This window comes from Haemaphysalis longicornis, unplaced genomic scaffold (assembly GCF_048455015.1).
Source record: "Haemaphysalis longicornis isolate Haplotype H1 unplaced genomic scaffold, Haemaphysalis longicornis Haplotype H1 scaffold_2, whole genome shotgun sequence".
NCBI classification, from domain to species: domain Eukaryota; kingdom Metazoa; phylum Arthropoda; class Arachnida; order Ixodida; family Ixodidae; genus Haemaphysalis; species Haemaphysalis longicornis.
The window spans coordinates 254,319,982-254,343,463 of NW_027526295.1; the positions used below are offsets into that span (position 1 = coordinate 254,319,982).

The window sequence follows — 23,482 nt, forward strand, 5'->3', positions numbered from 1 at the left end:
ATGACACAAACCTCGAGTAGCCAACCCCCGCAGCCCCTCTCTCCCCCACTCAACTCACTCTCTGGGGTGTAGTTGCGGCCAAAGATGGAGGATAGCTCTCGGTCATCGGGGGGCGGGATGGGGTAGCGGCCCAAGGCCATTTCCACCAGCGACAGGCCCAGGCTCCAGATGTCCGACTGGACTGTGTAGTGGGTGCCCTGCAGTCGTTCTGGCTGCAAGAACAAAATGGACAAGAGGGTCACCCAGAGAAGACATCGCACACGTGAAAGCATACAAGCATACATCGGGCTGCAACAACAAAATGGACAAGAGGGTCACCCAGAGAAGACATCTCACATGTGAAAGCATACATCAGCAAAACTTGGCGCCACTCACTCACGCGCACCAAAAAATATATTTTTCCTCGCGCACACTCCCACTCACCAGTCGCCCTCACCACTAGCATTTACTCGCACTACGCACCCACCACTCTCACCCACTCAAGCTCCTGCTCACCACTCGCCGTGACCACTCACACTTCCTTGCACTCGCACTCACCGCTCGCTGTCACCACTTGCACTCACTTATGCTCACCACTTGCCATCACCACTCGCACTCACGCTCATCATTCGCCGTCACCACTCGCACTCACTCGTGCTTGTGCTCACCACTCGTCATCTCCCCTCGAACGCGAGTGTGTGCAGCAGACCATCCATTCGTCATGAAACCGAACCGTATGAGTGCGTTATGGCGTCAGGAGGCCATCCAAATCATATTCCTAAATCAACACACCACCAGAGAATTAGTTCTAGGGTGCCCCATAGCAGGAGCTCGGTGACGACATATTTCCGAAGCTAAAAGCAATCCCACCATTAACAACCATCACAGCGAACGGCTCCTGCGACGAATAGCCACCAGCGAGTACAAGCGCAGTAGTGGCGCTCATCGCAGTAAGCCCCGCAAATGGCGCGAGTGCACTCGCGAGTGATGAGCGGGGCTCACGACGAGTAGCACTCGCATTTTCGAGTGGTGATAGGGGCTCCCGGCGAGTTGCTCTCCCACTCGTGAGTGGTGAGCGGGGCTCGCAGCGAGTGGTGGTCGCACTCACGAGTGGTGAGCGGGGCTCACTGCGCGTGGGGCTCACACTCACTCGCACTCACACTTGCCAGTCCAAAACGATGGCGAGGCTCACTCATCACTCACTCATGAGTGGTGAGTTGGGGGTGTGTGAGTGCACTCGTGAGTGAGCCTGCCAACCTATGACTGAAAGTGTAAAGGCGTTTTAGTTTCCCAGCTTATTCATGCCATGTCCAAGTTTGAGTTTGGCTCGAACCCCTAGAAAAGCTGTGCACACGTTTTTTAAAGCAATGAGCGAGTTGTGCTTGCCCGCGAGTTGTTCAAGTGTTTCACGGACAGCGCTAGAAAGCAGAATGGCTCCTTTAAGTCTCTGAATCATCTGCTGCACAGCACTTTGGCACTGGTTTCCTTTCTTATCCAAACCTTAGTCGCTGTTCACATTACTACTATAGCATCTTCTAACATGCTACGTACGTGCATAAATAAGATGTTGAAGGACTCAACTCAGGCGTTGGGCCTTTTGCCACTGATAGGTATACAAACAGCACGTACAAAGGGACAAAAAGGGTAAAGGACAACACACAGTGGTGACTGACAACTGAAGCTTGTAATTTTAGCCCACATTTATTGTTCCTCTGGGTGCAAATGTACTTATACATGTAGGTTCAAATTAAAAACTTCACTTGCAAGTCAGTGCTGTGTATCATTGCCCCCCCCCCCTTTCGTACCTTTGTACGTTCCGTTTGCACATTCATCAATTTCAGATCCAGTCTTAACAGCTTAGGGTCATATTCTTGAGCATGAAAGGATGTCAACAGCAGCGAGATACATCCAAAAACATGTATGGCACACGTGTGCGTGTGTATGATAAACCCTCACTCACAAATACGAAAAGAAATTTGTTTCGGACATCTCCCAGCTGTAATACAATCTCATAGGGCCAGTGAAGAGCATAAAGATATAGCAAGGGTGAGACAGCTGAATCAGATTTGGGAGCAGTTTTTGGAGCAGCGAAATCTTTATTCTGGAGCAGAAGAACGTTGATTTGGAGCAGAAGAATGACATTTATCTTCTGTCACCTTAGAAGCCTCAAAAATCAAATTTTTGGCAACTCGGGGTGGGGAGTGGACTTTTTAATCAGTTTTGAACGTACATAACACTGGAACAGCCTTTCAAAAAAGTTTTTCCACCAGAGTATCACGAGGTACAAACTGCAATACCTTTTTAAAAACCATTTTTAAATTCCTAGGCTCTATATAGGCATAGATAGCGTGGAGCTCCACTGAAAATATCGAATTGAAAAACTAAGCAATCGTAAGGCATTTTTATTATCATGTGAATGCCAAAATTTTTATTTTTGTAATCCCAGAGTTGGCTTTAAGCACAAGTGCAAAGCCAAGGCAAAGCTTGGCAGAGCGACGTGACAGTCGGCGCACCCCCACCCCCTTCCACACCCACCTCCCAACTCCTCCCCAACCCTCCCATTTCAATTGATTGATTGATTGATTGTGGGGTTTAACGCGCCGACGCAACGCAGGCGATGAGGCGCGCCGTAGTGGAGGGCTCCGGATTAATTTTGACCACCTGGGGATCTTTATCGTGCGCCGAAATCTCGTACACACGGGCGTTTTTGCTTTTCGCCTCCATCAGAAAAGCGGCCGCCGCGGCCGGGCATCGACCTCGTGCTCAGCAGCGCAACGCCTTAGCCACTGAGCCACCACGGCGGGTTCCCATTTCAATTCCCACAGTGCACGTTCACTACGATTGTAATTTGAGTAACGTTGGTATGTTTAGCTACCTCTCTTTCGGCATTAAATTTCACTTCAGATAGATGAACCATTGCAATATTCCTATCTTGCAATAATAGAGAGTTTTAGCTGACCATTTTTGACGCTCTGCTAAGCTCCCGACATCCCGCTCAGCACAACCAGAGCGTCAGCAGCCAAAAGGCTTTTAGCTAAGCGATAACCGTATCTCTCTCGACGGGGAATGATTCGCATTACTGGTTGTTTCGTGTGCGCCTGTAAACCAAACCTTCATCCTAAAGGAAACAAAAGAATTTGTATTTGGTCGCCCAAACAAAGCAAAATACCGTGTTTCTTGGCCTCATTTAACCTTTTTTTTTGTATAATGTAGTCGCTGACACGGTATAATTTTTCTAAATAACAATAAACAAGCCGATAAACTTTGGAATAACCAAGCCAAGGCTGTCTTTCTCAGCGCTGCATAGAAGCAGCCCCGCGCTTCAGTCGACGTTTTTTGCTTCCCTCGTGGAGGAAAGAAGATCTTTGAGGTGTGTAGCACCATTGCCTATTCGGAAGCGCTTCCGCGGCTTCGTCGGTCGTGTTTCAACTGAAGAAACGAAGTTCGCCGTAGCGCGCTCGCATCGCGGGGGCAGCCATGTTAAAATTCCGCACGGTAGCGTAAGCTGCCGCGACGGTCCGCTAAAAGGCCCCGGTTAGCGGAGCGGGGCCCCGCTCCGGCATCGCCGGTAGCGCACTAGCGTGCCACGCATGCGCAATGGCGCTCCCGCTTGCTATCGGAGCGGAGTGGACCGTCAGAAACGGTCAGCTAAAACTCTCTAATAGCCCATCCCGCAATCGGACACTGCTTGAACGTTTTGTGGCGATGTAGCCTGCACCGCCACTTCTGCATTGTCGATCGTCCCATTCCCGCCGCTCGCAAGGCAGTAATAACTGAGTGTTTTATAACACCGCAATAAGTCCGAAACTTCACTTCAAGCATGCACTGCGCATCACACTCAAGGCCGAAACATGGCAAATTCGCGGGCACCACGTTGTTATAGACGAACTCCATCTTTCGAGTCACGCAACTTTCCGCAACCGATTAGACGATCAGACCCAGCCACCCCCACAACCACAACCATGGTCTGAATCGGCAAGGATCACTCTGCCTGAGCCACGAGCAACTGCTTCTCCAGGCGGCCATATTTTCGAATCTTCACCACACAAAGACAGCGGCGCCCACTAACGTCGTTCCGGAGATACGGCGCTCCAAAAATTGTTGTTTTTTCACCTACTTGCACAAGTAGTTTGTCGCCTCATCACATATTTTTCTACAGGACTTTGCAATGTTTTTCGATGGGAAAACTTTGAAAACGCACAGAATATAACATGTGCAAATTGACATTGTGACTTTCAAAGAACTATCTCGGGGACAATGTGGGTTTTTTTGTTGAACGATCAATCAATTAAACCTTTACATACAGCACCATTTCAGGAAAATTATGCCATCAGTAAGCATTTTTCTCCACTGAAACTGAAGAAGAGTTAAGCCTTGGCTCTTAGACTGTTTTGGAGCAGTTTGGCACAATTTTTGTGATTTTCAAGCTTTTGGAGCAGCCCGGCGCAGGAAAACCAATTTGTATCAAAACTGCGCAATATGCGCAGCTGTCTCACCCCTGTATAAGCACCAAAAATTTGTGAGGTAAATTTTGGTTACCATCCATACTATAAGAGGGAGAAAAAAAAAAGCTGCCACATAATCCACGCATTCCTTCCTTCTCTCCCCCTACCTTAATTTTTTTCCCCCTCAATATGATCTACACGTAACTGTTGCTTGTCAGCCTACACTTGCCTGCCAGGCCTATGGAGTCAAGAACTACAGAAGTGTCAATGCCCAAGTGCAAGATACTGCGGCTTGATCTCGCTTTCTTTTGTATAAGCTGCAAGCTTACAACTGTTACTTTCTTATGTCAAAACAAGAAAAGAAAACAGTGATTTTTTTTTTTTTTGTAGACTCTGCCACTGTCACATCACCAGTAATCTATGCCAATTCTTCTTCAAAAAACGAGACTGGAAGGCATAATGCTTAGGAACATCGCACACAGATAAATCCTGTTTTGGATGTAGAACTACCCAGTTTGCCACGCATTTCGTGCAAATACGCCTTATTTCTACAGAGGCCAGACCTCCTGCTGCTTCCACACGCTTTAAAACCTTTCGATGTCCAGACCAAAAGGTGCAAAGTGTGTTTTGTGAACACAGTTTCAAGAGTGCATAGAATCGAATCCCTGGTACGTACCGACATGTACGATCGCGTACCCACGAAGGAGTTGGCCATGGAATCGATCAGTTGCCCGCTCACTCCGAAGTCGCAGATCTTGATTTCACCCCGAGAGTTCACAAGCATGTTTGACGGCTTGACGTCTGCAGAAAAAAAAAAAAAAAGGAAGACAGGTTCACCCAAATCGCTTTTTAGTAGCAACACTGCAATGATTGTTGTAAGGAACATTTTTTTTTCTTCTGGTACATCTACTGATTTATAGGCTGAACCAGCTAATCACACAAATCCAATTAGGCAAGTTCAAACTTTCGCTGCCTTCAAAAGGACCCTTTCCTCAGGAGAAATGCTGAGAAAGATGTACCTCATTTACTCAAATGTAATGCAACCTCAATTGCAATGCGCACCCATTTCTTGCTGTCCAAAAAAAAAAAGAAAAAACACTGTCTTCGATTGTGCAAAGAAAATCCAAATGTGCAACAATATAAATGGTACTGGTTATCGCTGGCGAGATAGTCACCTAAACCTCAAGGATGGTACGGCGCAGCACGTTAACCATCCCTGAGGATGGTCCGGGTGCTGCCAGATGGAAGGAGTCGTTGCTGTCGGACAACTACTTGTTGCTCTCAGTGGCCCAAAGCATCTCATCTTCAGTGCCGTGCACAGCATTAGAAATGCCGCTCTTCTTGAATGCTTTACCAGCCATGGTAGACAGGATCGTGCACAATGCATCTTTCACCCTTCCAGAAAAGCCTTGTAACGAGGCACACTTTATCCCGTTGCAAGGTGAGAGTTCGTGGCCGCCACCAACAAGCCACCCAGCAAGCTTTCACAAATCTGGTCTTTCACTGGTTTATTCAGGAAAACATCCACTGGTTGCAATTGAGATGTCACGACGCCAGGTATTACGACAAGGTCAGTGTTGCCTGCAGTGAGGTTGTCCTTGATACGCTCGTTGAGGTGGCATTTGAATGCGCCGAGAACGATCATCGTACGCAGGCTCAAGTTCACGCCAGGTCCCTTCCACCACACAGGGTTGACCCAGTCAGCAACCAAGTCCATGGTCGTCCACTCCTCATTTGCCCTCACGATTACTCCACTGGGGAACACGACTCCTTTTGGGAGCGTCTTGCGTTTAAATATGAGATAGGGGGGCAGTTTGTGCCCGCCTGCAGTGTAGCACAGCGATGCCGTCACTCCGGTTTTTTCGTGGCCAAATGACAACAGGTGAGAATGCTTCCCGCCCGTCCTCTCCATGGTTTTGGTAGCGGGGATGGTGAAGTAAAGCAGCATTTGGTTCGCATTTCCAATTTGCCCGATCTGGTAGTTATTCAACACATACAGCTGAAAAGCGCCCAGTCTCTCTTCAAACTGCACCTGCAACTTCTGGCACATGGCTGACTCTAGGTGAAGTGAGAAGCCTTTTATCTTCATACAGTTTGTTATCCGGCACCTGCTGGCCTTCAAAACTCTCTGCACATTAACCCTTGCTGCCATGCTAGCTGCTTCAGCAGCTGTCGTCACAGGTATCTGCGCCGCTTGCTGCTGCACGTATTCCACAAGCGGGGCTCCTATTTTGGGAAACCAACCCTTCTTTGGTCCACTGAATCCTTTCCACGTTGCTTTGCTTGCCATAACCTTCATTCTGCTTGCGTTAGTCCCGCGAGCAAGTTTCTAGAACACTGAACGCAACTGATGCAGACCGATTTCCATCGCTCTCCGTGCACAAGAATACTTTTCTTTTAAATGCAGCGCCATAGTATATTTGCCATGTCTTTGCATCGTTGGCAGAGGGAACTTTTATGGCGGTAAAACTCAAGACATAACGTGCATGTGATTCTGGGACCTATTTTTCAAGAAAATAAAAAGGCACACATTAGATTCAAGTAGATCTGCTAAAATTCTTATGGTGGAGGATACCTAGTGGCGGCTATCCTTGGTTGATTGTAGGGTTTAACGCGCTGACACAACGCAGGTGATAAGGCGCGCCGTAGTGGAGGGCTCCGGATTAATTTTGACTATCTGGGGATCTTTAACATGCTCTGAAATCTCGAACACACGGGCATTTTTGCTTTTCGCCTCCATTAGAAAAGCTGCCACGGCGGCCAGGAATCGAACCCACATCCTTGTGCTCAGCAGCGCAATGCCTTAGCCTCTGAGCCACTGTGGCGGGTCCTGAAAGTTCTCAACCGATTTCCATTTTCCACACGTGTTTTTTAAACAAGTGTTCACGACATGTTCTTTATACGTTTAACACACACTTCTTTAGCGTAAGTCATTGCATTTGCAGGAATTCGTATAGATTCATATAGGAATTCACCCAGTTTTTATACTAGTCCATGACATCTACTGCGAGTTTTAACTCTTTCATTACCGTGGGAAATTGACCAATTTTGAGCGGTCTAACAAAACATTTTTTCTGTGCTATACATATTGGTTAGGCACACATTGCAGTGACATAAAATGCAGATGATTCCATGCGCTTTCCAACGACACCAGTTTTAATAATGTTTTCATAAATAATGATTACGAAAAAAATTATCAAATTCAAAATTTTTGTTCAGGCGTCATAGAAAATAAAAAATAGGAAGTTGTGTATAATAAACCACCAGTAGTAGAAAAAATTTACAATATACAATTTCTAGGTAAACATTTCAAAAACCCGCCCTAGAAAAGAAATTGAGTTGCGCAGTACAATTCGTCAGATATAAAAGAAAATGTTAGCACGCGTGGTGCTTGTGCCTTGCAGTGAAGCCTAACCTCTATTTCAAATTTTGCTATTTTGGACGGTTTTCTGGAAGAAATATGGTGGTTTGACATCATTAAAGGCCCCAAATAGCCTCCACTTGATGTAAAAACACCCTGTCGATGATTATGACCAGCACAATATTGAAGGCAAGCAAGCGATGCGAAAAAATCCGCTTGGAGTGAGAAAACCAAACTCTGTGGTGGATGCTTGTTGACGTTCTGATCACTTATGAGTCAGAACTTTTTTTGCGGTTTATTATCATGTTCTGACTCGCTATGGCAGCCCTCCTTGCAGGAATAAGGTACGATGCGCAAGAATCATGCCCAGCAAGCTTTCACCAAGCTGCCGTCGTGCTATGAAGTGAGTTCAGCACGACGAGCCTGCTACATTGCAGCGCCACCTATCAATTTCGAAAAGAAACGATTACAAGGCTGTTGGAGACTTTGTCAGAATAGACAGCGCTACTAAGAAGCGACTCTAGACTTCCGGAAATACCCTCGGACAAAAACGAAACTGGCCGGTTAGCGGCTGGCGGTGTTCACAGCCGATTGGAAGCGTTTTCCTCGTCTGAACTAATATCCGCCGACTCGGTGTTATCTTTCGACTTTCAGCGAAAGCTGTTATCACAGAAGTAAGGCGTGGGTAAAGTGAAAGCACGAGCGGCATGCTTGTTTCGAGGAACTGTATCAGGCAACGGAGCCGCAATGGCAAATGAGCTTGCAGTTGGGTAACTGCATAGTAGCGCCAAATATGAATTTCGCAACACAAAAACGAAACAAACTGTTGGAAACTGACTGAAAATGCCAGGCACAGTTGCTAGACATGCGGGGTACCATCAGAAATAAACTTTGGCAGAATAAAGCTACCCTTTCTCCGAACCAAACATCACTAGTGAATAGCTGGTGTCATTTTTTTTTTTTTTTTCAAGTAATTATCACCTCTCAACGCTGTTGGATTACAAAGCTGACAACATTACTTGGTACTTGACTTGCCAGAAACCTTTTGATAAATAAAAAAATTATGGTAATGCAGCCTAACCATGAGCGGCATGCTTTTTGTCAAGTGCAGCAGCCACGCCCCCTTCCTCAAAACACACGCACCTCAGCTCGCAAAAAACGCCGTCAAAAATCTCTGTGTCGCTGAAGCGGGAAAATTTAAACTGATTCTAAAAGTGCAGTGCCTAGACTAACCACTGGCCACATCAAGTGTACGAGAAACGACTACAACATGTTGAAATAGGCGATATAAATCATCGATCACCGGTGATCGATTTGAATAGGCATGGTAACGAAAGAGTTAAACACAACTTGCTACGGAAGCACCTGATTTTTGCCAAAAGCAGATCGCTTTTGTTAGCAATATTCTTTCAAAATAAGCCATAAGTATTTGAACCTGAGTAGCTCACTGTCATCAGCAGCAACTGAGCTTATATTCCCATTAAGGAAAGCACAAGTTCACTGTACTGGTTAAAGTTGTACTGCCCCCTTTAAGAATTAAGATTGATTTATTTGCCTCACAGTTTAAAGGTACATATAACATAGACTTGGCACGAATTTTGGTCTACCAACAAGCACGGTGTTAGAAAAAGAAATGCCATTAAAAAATACTCAGAAGTGGGGTAAAAGAAAAGAAATACTTACCACGATGCATTATTTGATGCTTTTCCCTCAGATAGTTTAGACCTTTCAGTACCTGAAATAAATACAGTTATAAAAACACCAATCTCTCCAAGCCCATTACATGTGCTATCCACGTGCACGACAAATATGGAAGACTGCTTATCAATTTGCCAGGGCTTCGCGCCTACAGTGGTGGGACTATATGCATAAGATTGCTTGTAGACGTAGATAAGCAGATAAGCGGGCACAAAGCCGTGAAAACAGCTGAGTGTTCGGATGCGTAACCGAAACCACAACACAGAGATAACAGACTGAAAACAAACAGGTATGCTGATGAGAACACATGAAAACAGATGCACTTTACCTGAGCTGGTGTGAAGATAAGTTGATTAGGCAGAAAAAAACATCTAGAGAACATAGTGAACGCCAACTTTTCCACGACTTTAAGAGAATGGAGCAACAGCGAAATACCAAGCCTGTGCTTTTTCCCAAAACAGAATTGGGGAAGACACTTTCTTTCTTTCTAAAAGGCAGAAAAACTTGAGTACTTTTGAAAGATTTATGCATTTTGTAGTAGCAGCTCGTAGGAATGTAGCCTCTAATGCGTAACAGAAATAGATTATGGCAAATTGGCATTTTAGAGCTCTGGTGTTATTCATGGCCGGGGGCATATGCACACCACCAAGTATATGCCCCCCAGAGATGACAAGTGATAAGCAACAATAGCCATAAGCAGAACCATATCTAGGTTCCTTTTTATGTAGCAGTCATAAGCAACCAGTACACAAGTTATGACTGTTACATGAAGGTTCTGTAAACCAACAGTAATGATACATCTGAGGTTAAGCCTAATACAATATCTAATGCATTTCCGGTGCAATTAAATGCCGAAGTGGTGTAATTAAAGTTTCTTTATCAAACAAAATTTAATAAATGAGCTCATTAAATGTCCACGCTCAAGCTTGCCACCTGGGTCCCATCAAAGGCTTGTTCTTCTGGAAGGAGGATGTCATATTTTTTAAATGTAAGTCTTCAACAAAGATTGTCAAGGACGACTAAAGGGGGGCGGTGTCTAGAGTAGGCCATACATAACAGATGCCGTTGAGCAAAATTTTACCCTGTTTCGTAAAGACCTCTGCTGAGGGGTTGGTGCCGAAGTTTTCAGACTACTTCATCAAAAAGACAATTTGAAAGATACAAAACGATTCTGCCCCCTACAGGAGACGAAATGTAAGGTTGTACTTGAAAACGCGAAGGTCGTACTCACAGCTATTGTGACTTTGCCCAGTATCTTTTCCGGGATGCGGCCTGCCTTTTTTAGCACTAAATCCAAGGAGCCACCATCCTGAAATGACAACGAATAGGTGCAATATTTCAATTTACACAATCAATCACGCCAAAGGAATTCGCACCACTGCAAGTTATGCAATGCAGTTAAACGTAATTACAGCACCCTTTTTTTTTACTAAATTCAAGCAATAAAGCAAATGCAAAACAAGATAACATGCCAGCTTTATGTCAGACAGTTACGGCCTTCTCTCCCCTCCCTACAATCTAACTACGATAAAGAATAACGAAACAAAAAAAAAATCAATTAAAAACGTAAAAAAAAAATTCTCAGGACACTTAAAGGGCCACTGAAGTAATTTGTAAACGTTGTGGGATTATTTGAGCAAATTGTAGTCTAGAGCGTCTAACCCATGTTTCGACTAATCTCGCTGTGCTTATACTTTATTTAGCAAATTTGAAAGTGCCGTCCTCCTCTTTGCACCCTCCTTGCCTATTTCCTATGACTTTTTGTATGACATTCAATCGTGATGGCCTGTCTTGACTGCGCTGCTGCATGGCTCGCCGACCCTCCAACAGAATCAGTGAGCCCAGCGTTTAGTCGACTGGCCGCCGGCGGGTCGTCGCAATTCCTTCGCTCAGTTGAAACAAGACCACAACACGATTTGTGCCTGGAAGAATGTGCCTTTAGTTTCTTTTAGTTCGTTGAGTGCATCAAGCTCTAAGTCCAAGCAGCTTGACACAAGCGCACATGCGACACCTCGCTGACTGGTATGCTAGTAGAAAAATCCAAGGCCAATTACAGGCGGGATCTTGAAGAGTCAGCGAAGTTAATATAGGTACTAAGGAATTAAAATCAACCGAAACTTTTACCGTACAGTGTAAAACCAAGGAGCGGAAGGGACCTTTTGCACTGGGTGAACTAGCAAAGCGGTCAGCAGCACGACCGCACATTTGAAAAAGCTTTTCTGCCTAAGGAATGCAGTCGCTGGAGATGAGATAATTATGGGAATTTGGGGGATGCTCACTGCATGAGCGCTATTAAAAAAATAGTCATCTAAACTGCTTGGAATGCTAAAACTAAATAGAGATGTAACAGGCCATATGATATACTTTATATTTCCATTCCTAACAGCGCTGGCTTACGGCCGAGTGGCCTGGAGCGTCAGGATTATTTTGCAATTTGCAAGCTCGAATCCCTGATAGCGCATTTTTTTTATTCGATTTATTTGTTTTCGGGCAATGCTTTGTATACTAAATTCACCATTTTTTGCTATATTGATCATGGCTCCACGAATGAGTTCGCAGAATGCGTGTAGACTGACACTGACGCGCTGGCGAGTTCTCGTTTGTGTCGTGTTGCCATAAGCACCAACTGCTTGCAGGCACAGTGCCGAATTAACCAACCCTTGACCTGGTGCAAACACGCCTCTTACAATACAGGCACGAGTCAGGCAAGCTCCAAAGATGGAGGCAAAGCACATCGCATTTGAGCGTCTCCGGCGACGAGGAGGGCGTTCACTCACTGCGTGCGCCTCGGCTAGTGATTGTTATGATTCCAATCCGTGCTGGAATGCTTATCGGACGCATTTTACAGCCGACAACATGGCAGAAGCGCAATATGAATGTCCAGCCAACGATAACGCCAGATGCGAAGCATGTTGTTTCACAGAACCGAAACCGAAACTGGTTTGAATTCTAATATCAGACATTGTCCAATCACATCACATCTCGTATGGGCGTCACTGCTGTTAGTCGTTGCGGCTGCCATAAATGTCGCACGGTATTATTTCTTTTTTCAGGCTTTATAAATTAAATACTGCTTTATCAATTGAATAAACGATGTGTTTTCATTTGTGCCAGTCTATGCAATGCCAACAAAAGCAGAGTCCCCTTAAATCTGCTTACCCGTTTTTAAGGAAAAACCTGGCGATACTTATCGACTTTGTAGAGCTACATTGTATTTGCGTCTTTTCTCGTTTCCATTTCATCGTCTTTTGACACAAATTCAGCAGACTGACCAACGCCACAGCTTCCCTGTAACCAGGGTTCCCCGCATGGCTCATGAGCACCTAATCTTCTTACGTAACATTGTGTTCAGGCGTCATGCAGCACACACTATCTACAAATTGTACATTTTGATTTCATAGTTTACATTTCGATTTGATGAAGCGGGCGCATAAGGTCCTCAAAGCTCCCGATTCCAGATCAATCCCTCAACTGGGTATATGCAACAGAGAAAGTAACAACCTTCGTTCCACTGCTCGCAGCGCATGGAGATAGTGCAGTGGTAGCGCAATGGATTTCCACTGCGCAGATTCTGGTTCCAACCCCATGCAAATTCAAATGTGTTTTTCTTCTACTCTTTACAGAGGTGGCCATTTTCTTGACCAGATGACGGCAGTTTTTCACACTTTGGGGCACCTAAGTCTTTCTTAGGTGCGCAGTAGGCGTACTCCATACAACCTTTATTGCTTTTCTTTTCCCATTTGTTTTTCTTCACAAGAGATTATGATTGTGGTGGGAGCCGCCGTCAATGTCGCGCAGACTTAATTAGTGCATCCCTTGCAACAAAAAAGTAATTGTAAGTAGCCATTATTTCATTGGCAGCCAGAATCAGTAAACTCGTCAGTTCGCCTCCATGCTGAAACCTACTAATTTCACATGAGCTTGACCCCCAACCCTGCACGAGCCCCTGCTGAGAGACTACTGTGCATAAGGTTTGAACAACAATCCTTCAGCAGGTTTAAGAGAGAGACAAGGCATTGTATAATAAGGCAAACATATGATGAGCTAGCAAAGGCCAAGGTAATCAGAGCAGGAAATTCCACGAAGTGTTGAATCACAAGTCCAAAAGCAGGAAACAGACACCCGACTGATTGATTGATTGGGGGGTTCAACGCGCTGACGCTACACAGGCGATGAGGCGCGCCGGAGCGGAGGGCTCCAGATAAACTTTGGCCGCCTGGGGATTTTTAATGTGCCAAAATCTCGAACACATTCATGTTTTTGCTTTTCGCCTCCATCAGAAAACCGGCCGCCATGGCCAGGAGTCGAACCCACGTCCTTGGGCTCAGCAGCACAACGCCTTAGCCACTGAGCCACCGCAGCAGGTAAACAGATACCCGAGGATATGTACTCAACATGTCAGGCCCAGTCTCAGGGCAGGAAATGATAAGCAGGAAGGCGGCGCTGCCCTCACCATGTATTCCATGCAGACGTTGATCTCGCCATCACTGTAGAAGGCTCCGTAGAAGCCGACTATGTGCGGGGAGTTGCACTCGTGAAGCACCTTCAGCTCTCTGATGATCTGGTTCCGAATGGCAGGTTTGACTTCCAAGTGAATCAGCTGCGCAAGACGGCGGGCACTCGACTATCAGAAGTGCTCTAGACCACACGCACGAAACGAGCGGTAGGGAAAGATTAAGTAATGCGGTAAAACCTAGTTAATCTGAAATCTCCAGGCTGATAAGAATGCTTGTATTAAGTGGATTCAAGAAATATTCAATCATAAAAATCAAGCATGAAACTTTGCTGACAAAGTTTCGAACCTGCACTAGACAATCACTCGTAACGAACACAAATTTTGGTTTGCCGCTATCTGCAATTTGCAGCAATTAGAACAGATTGATACACGAACTGCAGGCCTTTCGAGCTTTCGTTACATTTTAACGAAGCACTGCACGACACTCACCGACACGACAGGGGGTGCGGGGGAGCTCAATTGTTGCACAAACAGTGATAGCCCTCCCAACATTTGCACAAGTTTGCTGGGCTCATCCTTGTTCGTTCAGTATTTTCGAAAGTTAATGCCATTAACTGAATTTTAGCTCCAGCACAACGTTGGAAGGGGTACCGCAGGTGTCATCTTACCCTTTTGCCCTATTTTGCGCAGGAAATTCGGCGATTCGCACTTATTTGTGCCACTGGCACAGACTTCAAAATATCCCAGTAAATACAGGCTGTGCACTCATATTTTCTTATCAGTTTTGCACGGGGGGTTAAAGGACCGTAAAAAAAATGTTAAAAATTATTCGTCATGTAAATGAAATGATACCAGATTGCTACTCTAACATACTTTGGCTTGCAAAGAGACATCATAGGGAAAAAATTCAACTCCTACACTCTGTATGAAAGCAAGACCAAGATGTGTTGTACAATAAGAATAATAATATAAAAAAACAGTAGCAAGTGCAAGGCTTCACACCTTTCGGGCCATGATGAAGCCGCTGGGTCGATGCAGCACCTTGGTGACGACGCCGCCGTTGCCGGCGCCCAGCTCACCGAGGTTCTCAAAGTCGTCGCTGCTGAGTTCGCCCACCTTCTGCTTCTGGGACAGGAAGGCCTCGAGCCGCTTGCGCTGCTGCTCATCCAAGTCCAGGCCCTCCAGGGTCTTCTGCAAGTCTTCGATACTCGTGTTCTGCGTCGATTTGCTGCAAATTGTCAGGGAGAGAGAGGTGAGACAGGCTGGGGGGAACGAAATTCAGCCGGAAAGGGAACCTGGTTAACCTGAGGAGCAGAGTATTGAGGAGGTGGGTGCGTGTTATACCCCCCCCCCTTCATCACGTTCTATGTTCTTTCCAATTCCCTCAAAAAGGAATTGACCTGATTTTAGTTTTACTTGCAACCGAGTGTTGATCATACCGAATTTGCACCTCTTTTTTTTCTAAAAGTAGCTTTTAAATTTGTGTGTGTATTAGAATAAGGCTTAAAAGCAATATCGCCTGCCAAGTGGCTAGCAGCATCACCACAGATACGAACCCGTCCTGAAATTTTACTCAGTTCAATACAAAACACTCCGTCAGGATTACGTAAGCAAAGTATGACGTACCTTAGCCTTAGCCAGGAGTTGCAAAGGTGCATGCTAGAGCTGCTATTAGCACCTCGTCTCGGTCGTTATGGGTCTGAAAATGTGCCACTATAGGGCGCAATTCGAGCACAAGGTTATTTTTCTTGCCAAGAGTGAGGGTGACCGAACAGCTTCACGCGCACTGGGTGACCCGGAGATGCGCGTGCAAATGGTGTGAACAATTGATTGATTGTAGGGTTTAACGCGCCGACGCAACGCAGGCGATGAGGTGCGCCATAGTAGAAGGCTCCGGATTAATTTTGACCACCTGGGGATCTTTGACGCGCGCCGAAATCTCGTACACACGGGTGTTTTTGCTTTTTCGCCTCCATCAGAAAAGCGGCTGCCGCGGCCGGGAATCGAACCCGCGACCTTGTCCTTAGTAGCGCAACGCCTTAGCCACTGAGCCACCACGGCAGGTAAATGGTGTAAACAAGAAAGTGCCAAATTTTCAGGCAAGGCTTCCAGGAAAGTATTCACTGGCCCCAAGCACAGACATTTCTGAGAACTTGAAGATTATCAGGCAGAATTCGTAAAGAAGCGATGAATGAACCAACGCCTAGTAATGCCCAAAATTACGAAGGTCAAGATGCTTCTCTTAAACTACCCAACAGACAGTCTTCTCCCAATCCCTCTCGAACCTCCTCCATGGTCTTCCTTCCCAAACCTAGTAATTGAAAGTATTCCTCGCCACATGCACCCTGCTCACAACTTGGTCCGCAGGCAACAACGCACAAAAGCATTGAACAGGCGCATTAATTGGCTTAAACAGAATAGAATAGTGCGGCAATCTACTTCACGGACGCCAGTTTTGACTCTACTTCTAGAGATGGTGCTATCACCCTCCATAGCCCTACCCGATCTGTAGACGCCACTGTCCACTTCAAAAACGCCCCAACTTGTACAACCCTCGAAGAATTCTCCATAGCCGCCGTCGTCGAAGACGCTGTGAAAGTCGAGCCCCCTGCCACCCCAATTTTCGTGTTTAGTCCACACACCCTCACATCTCTGACACCCTCAACTGCGCCTTTCACGCCCATCCTCCCCACAAGATAACGCTGGTATGGGTCCCCGGCCACGCCAACTTGGACGGCCATGCTCGAGCACACGAGCTTACCCGATTACTCTCCCCGGGTCCGCCCATGCTGTGGCCCCATGTGTACCACCCTGGCACTCAAAAGATTTCAGAACATCAAGCACGCCGACAGCATCTCTGCGCGCTACGAGCAAGCAGGCAGTGTTTCTTGGTCCCCCACCTCGCCCTCTCCCGTGAAGCCGCATCTGTGGTCCGGAAAGCACAGACCTCATCTCTCATCGCTCCATCCCGTATCCACTACATGCATGGCATCCTCTCGCGTCCCACTTGCCCTACACCCAACTGCCCTTCCTACCCATCAGTACACCTTTACTGGGAGTGCCATCCGCCAGACCTACCACCACACCTGCATTCCCGCATCGCTTCCTGGGAGGACTGGTTGAACCCGGGTCCTGGCGTAGATGTCAAATCGACGCAAGAACTTCTGGCGGCCCACCGCCTTCGTGTTAGTGCGGACCTCTGGGAGTTCTACGGACCAGCCGTCTCCTAATGAAGAAACTGTGGCACGACGGTCTGGACTAGGGCTGTTTAAAGAATAAAGTTTTCTCTCTCTCTCTCTCTCAAATAGCAAATGCTTTCAACGTTCCATACTCTAGTTTTTAGGTTAGCAGGGACTTGATAAGCAGGTTTATGAAGCGCGAGGGATTTTCGCTGCCAAAGTTGCATGCGTCAAATAAACTGCTGTCTGCCATGTACATATGCCATGTCTTTTACATCTGCGCAATAGAATCAGCATAAAGTTAGGTTTGAGAATTGTCATAAATTACCAGCGCGTTGCAATCAGGGGCGCGCCAGAATCGTGCAAATGCGGTACTTTGTGAAGAAAACAAAGCAGAAATGCGAATTATTTATTTTTTGTTCCCCCCCCCCCCCAACCCCAACCTCCCCACACAAGAAACCCATGTCCTGGGCAGTCTAGTCTGAGAGGATCAGGAAATTAACAGGTGAGGCCACAAACAATTCGGCCTGTTTTTCTTACTCGGCCACATCTTCTGTGTATCACTGAAAATACCGTTAAAACAATAAATAAATGAAAATGTCTTTTACGATTTCGGTTTTTAATGTCCGTACAACGCGGTCATGATGTAATCAATCAGCTTTTGTCAGCGCACGGAGGGTAAATTCGGCCTGAACGCAGATGTTGCTGGATGCACCACTTCCAGTGTGTCAAGTAAACGAGGTTGGAACTATTTCAAGGAGACTTTAAAGGCTGACAAATTTTTTTGTTTTAACCCAATTATTACGTTTTTTGCACCTATTTCTGCTTTTTGTTCTCCCCACAGTGTTTTGCCTGTTTGGTAGCAAATTATTACCCCTGGCATTTCTCTGTCTTGTTTCCCTCCAATTTCTTATTGAAAAAAATTGCACAACCTGAGCCAATCGAGCCCCACCCAAGCAAACCCATCCTGTGGGGTGCTGCCACCTAGACGAAGAAGCATACAATACCCATGAGATTGGCTGTGTCATGAACAGTAAAGCTGGTGTAGCTTGGATAACTGGATTGTACAAATAATCTTGTAACTTTTACCGTTGGCTGTCATTGAGCACATACATCCATTCATGTGTTCACTGTAGGAAGGAGCAACAGCCCTTGCATTCACCACCACAAATCTCCCGACTTCACAAAAGCGCTTGCACAAAAGCGAAGCTGAGGCAAAGCCAGGTCTGCCACTTGTGATTGAGAGTCAGCCTGTTTGGTAGTATTTACAAGCTGAAGCTTGTGTAATCTAGCAATCAAACATACCAAGAGCGAAGCCCAGGCCACTACTAGGGAATGCTGCCGTGACAAAACACTGCCACCTTGTTTTTTTGCGGTTTGCACGACAAGTGTAAAGAATTGCAGAAAAAAGGGCTGCATTCAGATAACTTTTCTCAGCTATCAGAAGCATTAGGTTAACTCACTTCACTGTCAGCATACAAGACCTTAGGTTCCGCAGCTTTTCCATTTCCGAAATAAAATGAAATAACAGCTCGAATGTGGCTTTCTTAGACTTGTACTTTCGAATTCAATTAGGTGCGCACAAAGTTTTCCATCAGCCGTGTATTTACCGAGCAAGCTGACTATTTGCTGTTCGCTGAAAATATTGCTTTAAGTAAAGTGAGTCGGCAGAAATTCTCCTGCTTCAGCTTTTAACGACTTGCTCCCGAAAGATTTTAAGCAGCAAACGCTATGTGAAGGCCAATACGTATCTCGTTAACACAGAAAGCTGCAAGTATTTCTTTCTGTTGTTTTCCACGAAACAAAATTCTTGTGACAATGCGCACAAGCCAAACCGACCGAGATTGCAACATGCGAATGCTCTTTTGTCATACGGCGGCCGCGCGTCTTCGGTAGCACTAACAATTTCAGCTGGTTGTTCTGGCAGACAGAGGCTGTCTTCAGACCGACAGCACGCAAGGCGTCGTAGGCGGCTCCGCGTGGTCTTCCTACAAAGAGCTGGTCTAGAGTCGCGACGCCCGATTCCGTCAAATTATTCCTGGCGCCGTCGCTGACGCGTGTCGTCGCCGACACATCTCGATTCCGGCGGAAAGCAGCAATAAACTAAAAGACGGGCGCCTTGAACAGGCGCGGCACGCCACGGCCCATTTTACGAGACAGAACGCGGCGGAATGCTTTTCACCTGAACGCACATCAAGCGCGCTCTCAGAATAACGCGGAGTAAAGTTTTTTGGCGATAGCATTCGCACAATGCTTTCACACGGTGTCGAAATTTCAGAAGTGAAGTTGTTTACGAGAGACCGAAAAGAAGTGCGAGACCTCAAGAGGTGGCACCGCCGAAAGCTGTCACCCGGAGCGCCCGTACCAACGCCACAGAAGAGCTAGACGCGCCTCAAGAGACGTGCCACACCGTAGTGCGCAGCCCTGATATCTAGTGTCCACGCCGGCATACGGAGCAAATCGCAAAGTGAAGTTGACTTCGAGGAGAAGAGGTAAAGGCGGGACTCGGTCAATCGTTACCGCGGAGAGCGGAGAATTTTGAAAGGTCAAGTCCAGTGCCTCCGGTGGCATCGCTCCTACTTACTCGTTTGTCGGATCGCATCCCGAGTGATCTAGCGGCTCTATGGAGCCCGGCGGAAGCTTGAGGTTTAATTTGTTTTTGCCAGGATTTCGGCTCATTTTAGCCGCTCCCTTCACGCAGCATACAAGCGTACAAAATACGAACGATACGGCTCCGCCGTGCTGAGCACCGACTACAAGTTTGCGCTGGGAGTAGTAGATCAACAAAACAGCCCAAAAAAAAGTTGCAGACCAAACAGCCGCTAGGAGGCGCCACCGTAGTGCTCACTGTTTCCAGTCGAGGTTTTTGCCGCAAGTGTGTAAGTCGGTACAGGTAGTTTCGGTTTTGGATCGGTTTTCACACGATCGCTAGCGAGGGGTACAAAAAGTTGGAACTGAAAGCAATACCAAACCAAACACATGCTGTTGTAGTGCCAGTATGTTAAAGGTTGTGTGGTACTGATTAAAAATTCCCCGCATTTCCCCGAGGGGAAGAATGTGAAAGTGCGAATGCACGAGTTGAATTTGCGCGGTTCGGTAATGTTCGCGAAAGAGAGATCACACACACACACACAACTACAAAGAAAGAAAGATGCATTTATTCACAGACACCTATTTGTGTTGTCGTTGTACTTGATTGCTAGAGCGGATCTCAGCTTTGAAATTTCGTATCAGTACTCCTTTAAGCGGGAGCATTAGCCCTTCTCACGCCCGATTCCTGGCCAATCCCCCACGTGGGTATGTGCCATGTCAGCGGCCAGGCAGCGCGCGCCCATCTCCCCCCGTTGCCAATGAAGACGAGGAGATTCCTGGCCAATCCTCCACGTGGGTATGTGATGCGGACATCGCCGGTGGACGCAGGTTCAGGGTCGCTTAAGAAGTGCATTGCACTTAATAGCGAACTCATTGCACTCGGCACATACACCGAGGCGGCACCTGGCCCATCGAGATGCGGGCCTTGCGGAGGAGGCTGCGGCATATCCAGCGCCTGATGACCGCACGAGCTCCTGCGGAGGTTCCGTAGCCGGCCCAACTCGCACATGGGAGCGCTGCTCACTATCTTCGAGGAGGGCATCGAGATGCCGAACCCATAGAGTTTCATACAATAAAATTATTATTGTATGAAACTCTATCGCCGAACCGACTTCGCCTGGAGCCGACACCACCAGACACCGGGGAGGCCCTGCAGATCACCACGACCCTCCGCGGGGTCCTCAACAAGCGGACCACACCGCCCTAGGCCATCCGCCACGAGGCGGCCGCCCTGCGGCAGGACGATCTGAGCTGCTACCTGCATCTCTTCACAGACGGCTCCGTCAAGCACAGTGCGTGCGAGGGGGTGGTTGCGTTAAGGTGGCTAGAATTCTAGCCACCTTAGCTGCGTGCGTGGTGCCTGAGCTGGAAGCCAGCCGGAGCTGCGCCTGCCTTTCCCCACTTCTTCCACACGGGCGGAGCTGGCAGCGCTGCACCTGGCCGCCGATCTCCTCCTTGAGAGGGGACCCCAGAACCACCCCGGGGCGGTCATCCTCACGTGGACTCCAGGACTTCGCCATGCTGCGGCTGCACGCGGCCGACCAGCCCACCAACAGCAGCGGCTACCCGGAGCGCTCCCTTAGCCCAAGCTGCACACTGTGGCCTCCCGAGGCTGCGACCTGTGGCTCCACTGGCTGTCGGGCCACAGTGGCATCCGGGGCAACGAGGACGCCGACGCCCGAGCCAGGGAGGTCCACCAGGAGGGCACCCCAGTTTCCCAAGACGTCACCGCCTTCGACGAGGCCCGCACCGCCCTGGCCCGCAATGTGCAGACGATGCACCCCGACCCTCGCGTTGTGAGTGGCCTGGCGCCACGGCCGCTGCCTACACGCATCAGCAGGGATGCCCGCTGCCTGCTTCACCGCATGCGGCTCAACTGCTGCAATGCGGCGGAGCGCCTACACCGACACGGGCGCAAGGACTCCTGTACATGTGTGGACTGCCCGGAACCAGAAACGCTGAAGCACCTGCTCTGCTTCTGCCCCCACCACGAGGGCCCGAGAGCAGAGCTCCACCGAGCGCTCCAGCGTCGAGGCCTTCCCAGCGCCGGCATGGAGGACCTTTGATCTGTTCCCGAAGGGGCCTGCGGCAACCCAACGGGAAGTCTTCGCCCATCTGCTACATTACCCGGAGACGACCGGCCTCGCGCAGCGGCTGTTGCCCGGAGTGCAGTGCCTGGTCTGATGTGCCCGGACTGACAGCTTTTTAGGACTGACAGCTCTGTTTATACCTTTTTCTCTCTCTCTCTCTCCCTCTCTCTCTCCACTTTATCCTGTGACTCTCCCTCTACTTCCCTTACCCTGCACTGGGTTGTATGCAAGTGAGCTCCCTGCCGAGCTCAAAATAAATATCCCCAGTGCCTTTCCTTTCCTTTTCCTCTCCCCCCCCCCCCTTCCCCTTGGCGTCAATGCATTGAGGCCGCTTCGAACACGTGCTCCTCCAGATGTCCCAGCACGTGTCCCCGGCTACCAAAAGCTTCTTGTCGTCATTCGCCGTATCAAAAATAAAAAATAAAATTGGGAAAACTTCGGTGTGGATAGGAATCGGTCCCAGGGCGTCTGGAATATATATATGCGAGACAAGCACACATCCCAGCGCCATATGGCCAGGGGTTGACGCAGAATTTCGATTTTTTTGTTCTTTTTTTTTGGGGGGGGGGGGCGGCGGGGGGATATATAAATGCTCCTGGGGGGTGTTGGGTAGATGTTTGGGGGGATGTATAAATCCTTGGGCATCTTTGGGGGGGGGGGGGGGTATTGGGGAGTGTACACGGCTCAAATGGTCTAGCTGACTTAAGGTGGAGAGAGAGAGAGAGAGAGAGAGAGAGAATAATTAACTTAGAAAAGAAACTGGAAGAAAGTCAAGTAGGGTTCAGCCTACCCCATATGCTGTAAGGCGAAGTGGTAGCGTATTCCGGGAATGTTATACGCAGACGACATTGTTCTTTCGCCTGATAACCTGACCGATATGCAACGGCTAATAAATATTAGCGGCCAGGAATCCACCAACCTCGGGTTAAATTTTAGCGCAGAAAAATCAGGAATAGTGGTTTTCAATGACGCTACCACTGACGCACGCAGTGTCTATCCAGCAAGGTGAATTATCCAGAGTGAAGGAATATAAATATTAGGGAGTGTAGATAAACGAAGGGGATAACTACTTAAAGGCCAACTGCACTCAAAATTTTTTTTGTCCAAATAAGTAGTCTATGCTCTTAAAATCACCATGGCGAAATCCTTAGCTTCGTAATCACAAAGAGCGCTAGGTACCGCCGTTCAAAGTACCTCCGAGCAGACGACGTTTGCACCTGGCGGAGAGTCGCCGTAACAAGTTCCGAGCGGCCTGTGACGGAGGTTGGGGAACCTGTCCCGTGAAGCTCGCGCTTCTCCGGCGACTTGCAGGGCGCTCCGCCGGGCGCAGTGATGCGTTCGCCCGGGGTTTCTCTGCTACACCAGCGCGCTGTACCGGCGTCGCCATCAAATGTTTAAACTAACCGCATAAGCAGTAATATCCCCCATTTTTCTCAATGCAAAAAACAAAAATGATTAGAAGCCTAAACCTATTCAGGCGCTTGCGAACGTGTTGGAGTTAGCAAAACTTGCCTTACATTTGTCATTCGTATTGCATTTACCACAAAAAAAAGGTATATTATAAATTATTGACCACTTGCACTTTCGCGTCCAATATTGGCCTCATTTGGGCTGGCCCAACGCCACCTCTATCCTTTAGACTTCCAAAAGTTTTACGACCCAAATAGAGTTTTTGTACACGC

At 47.7% G+C, this 23,482-nt stretch overlaps 1 protein-coding gene across 2 annotated transcripts in view; it reads right to left on the reverse strand.

Annotated features, from left to right (window-relative positions):
* Window positions 1–19,913, reverse strand: part of Dsor1 (mitogen-activated protein kinase kinase 1) — a 33,844-nt gene extending 13,931 nt beyond the window's left edge. The window contains exons 1-8 of one of the 2 annotated variants that reach the window (XM_077700226.1): window positions 19,703–19,836; window positions 15,566–15,652; window positions 14,942–15,167; window positions 13,937–14,083; window positions 10,715–10,792; window positions 9,469–9,520; window positions 5,101–5,225; window positions 59–212 (exon numbers count right to left, since the gene is read on the reverse strand). In XM_077700226.1, coding sequence (XP_077556352.1) covers window positions 59–212; window positions 5,101–5,225; window positions 9,469–9,520; window positions 10,715–10,792; window positions 13,937–14,083; window positions 14,942–15,167; window positions 15,566–15,597 — 814 coding nt within the window. In that variant the 5' untranslated portion in view covers window positions 15,598–15,652; window positions 19,703–19,836. Of the gene's footprint in view, window positions 1–58; window positions 213–5,100; window positions 5,226–9,468; window positions 9,521–10,714; window positions 10,793–13,936; window positions 14,084–14,941; window positions 15,168–15,565; window positions 15,653–19,702 lie in introns of both variants that reach the window. The other variant, XM_077700225.1, reaches the window with a different exon arrangement.
* Window positions 19,914–23,482: the final 3,569 nt, after the last annotated feature.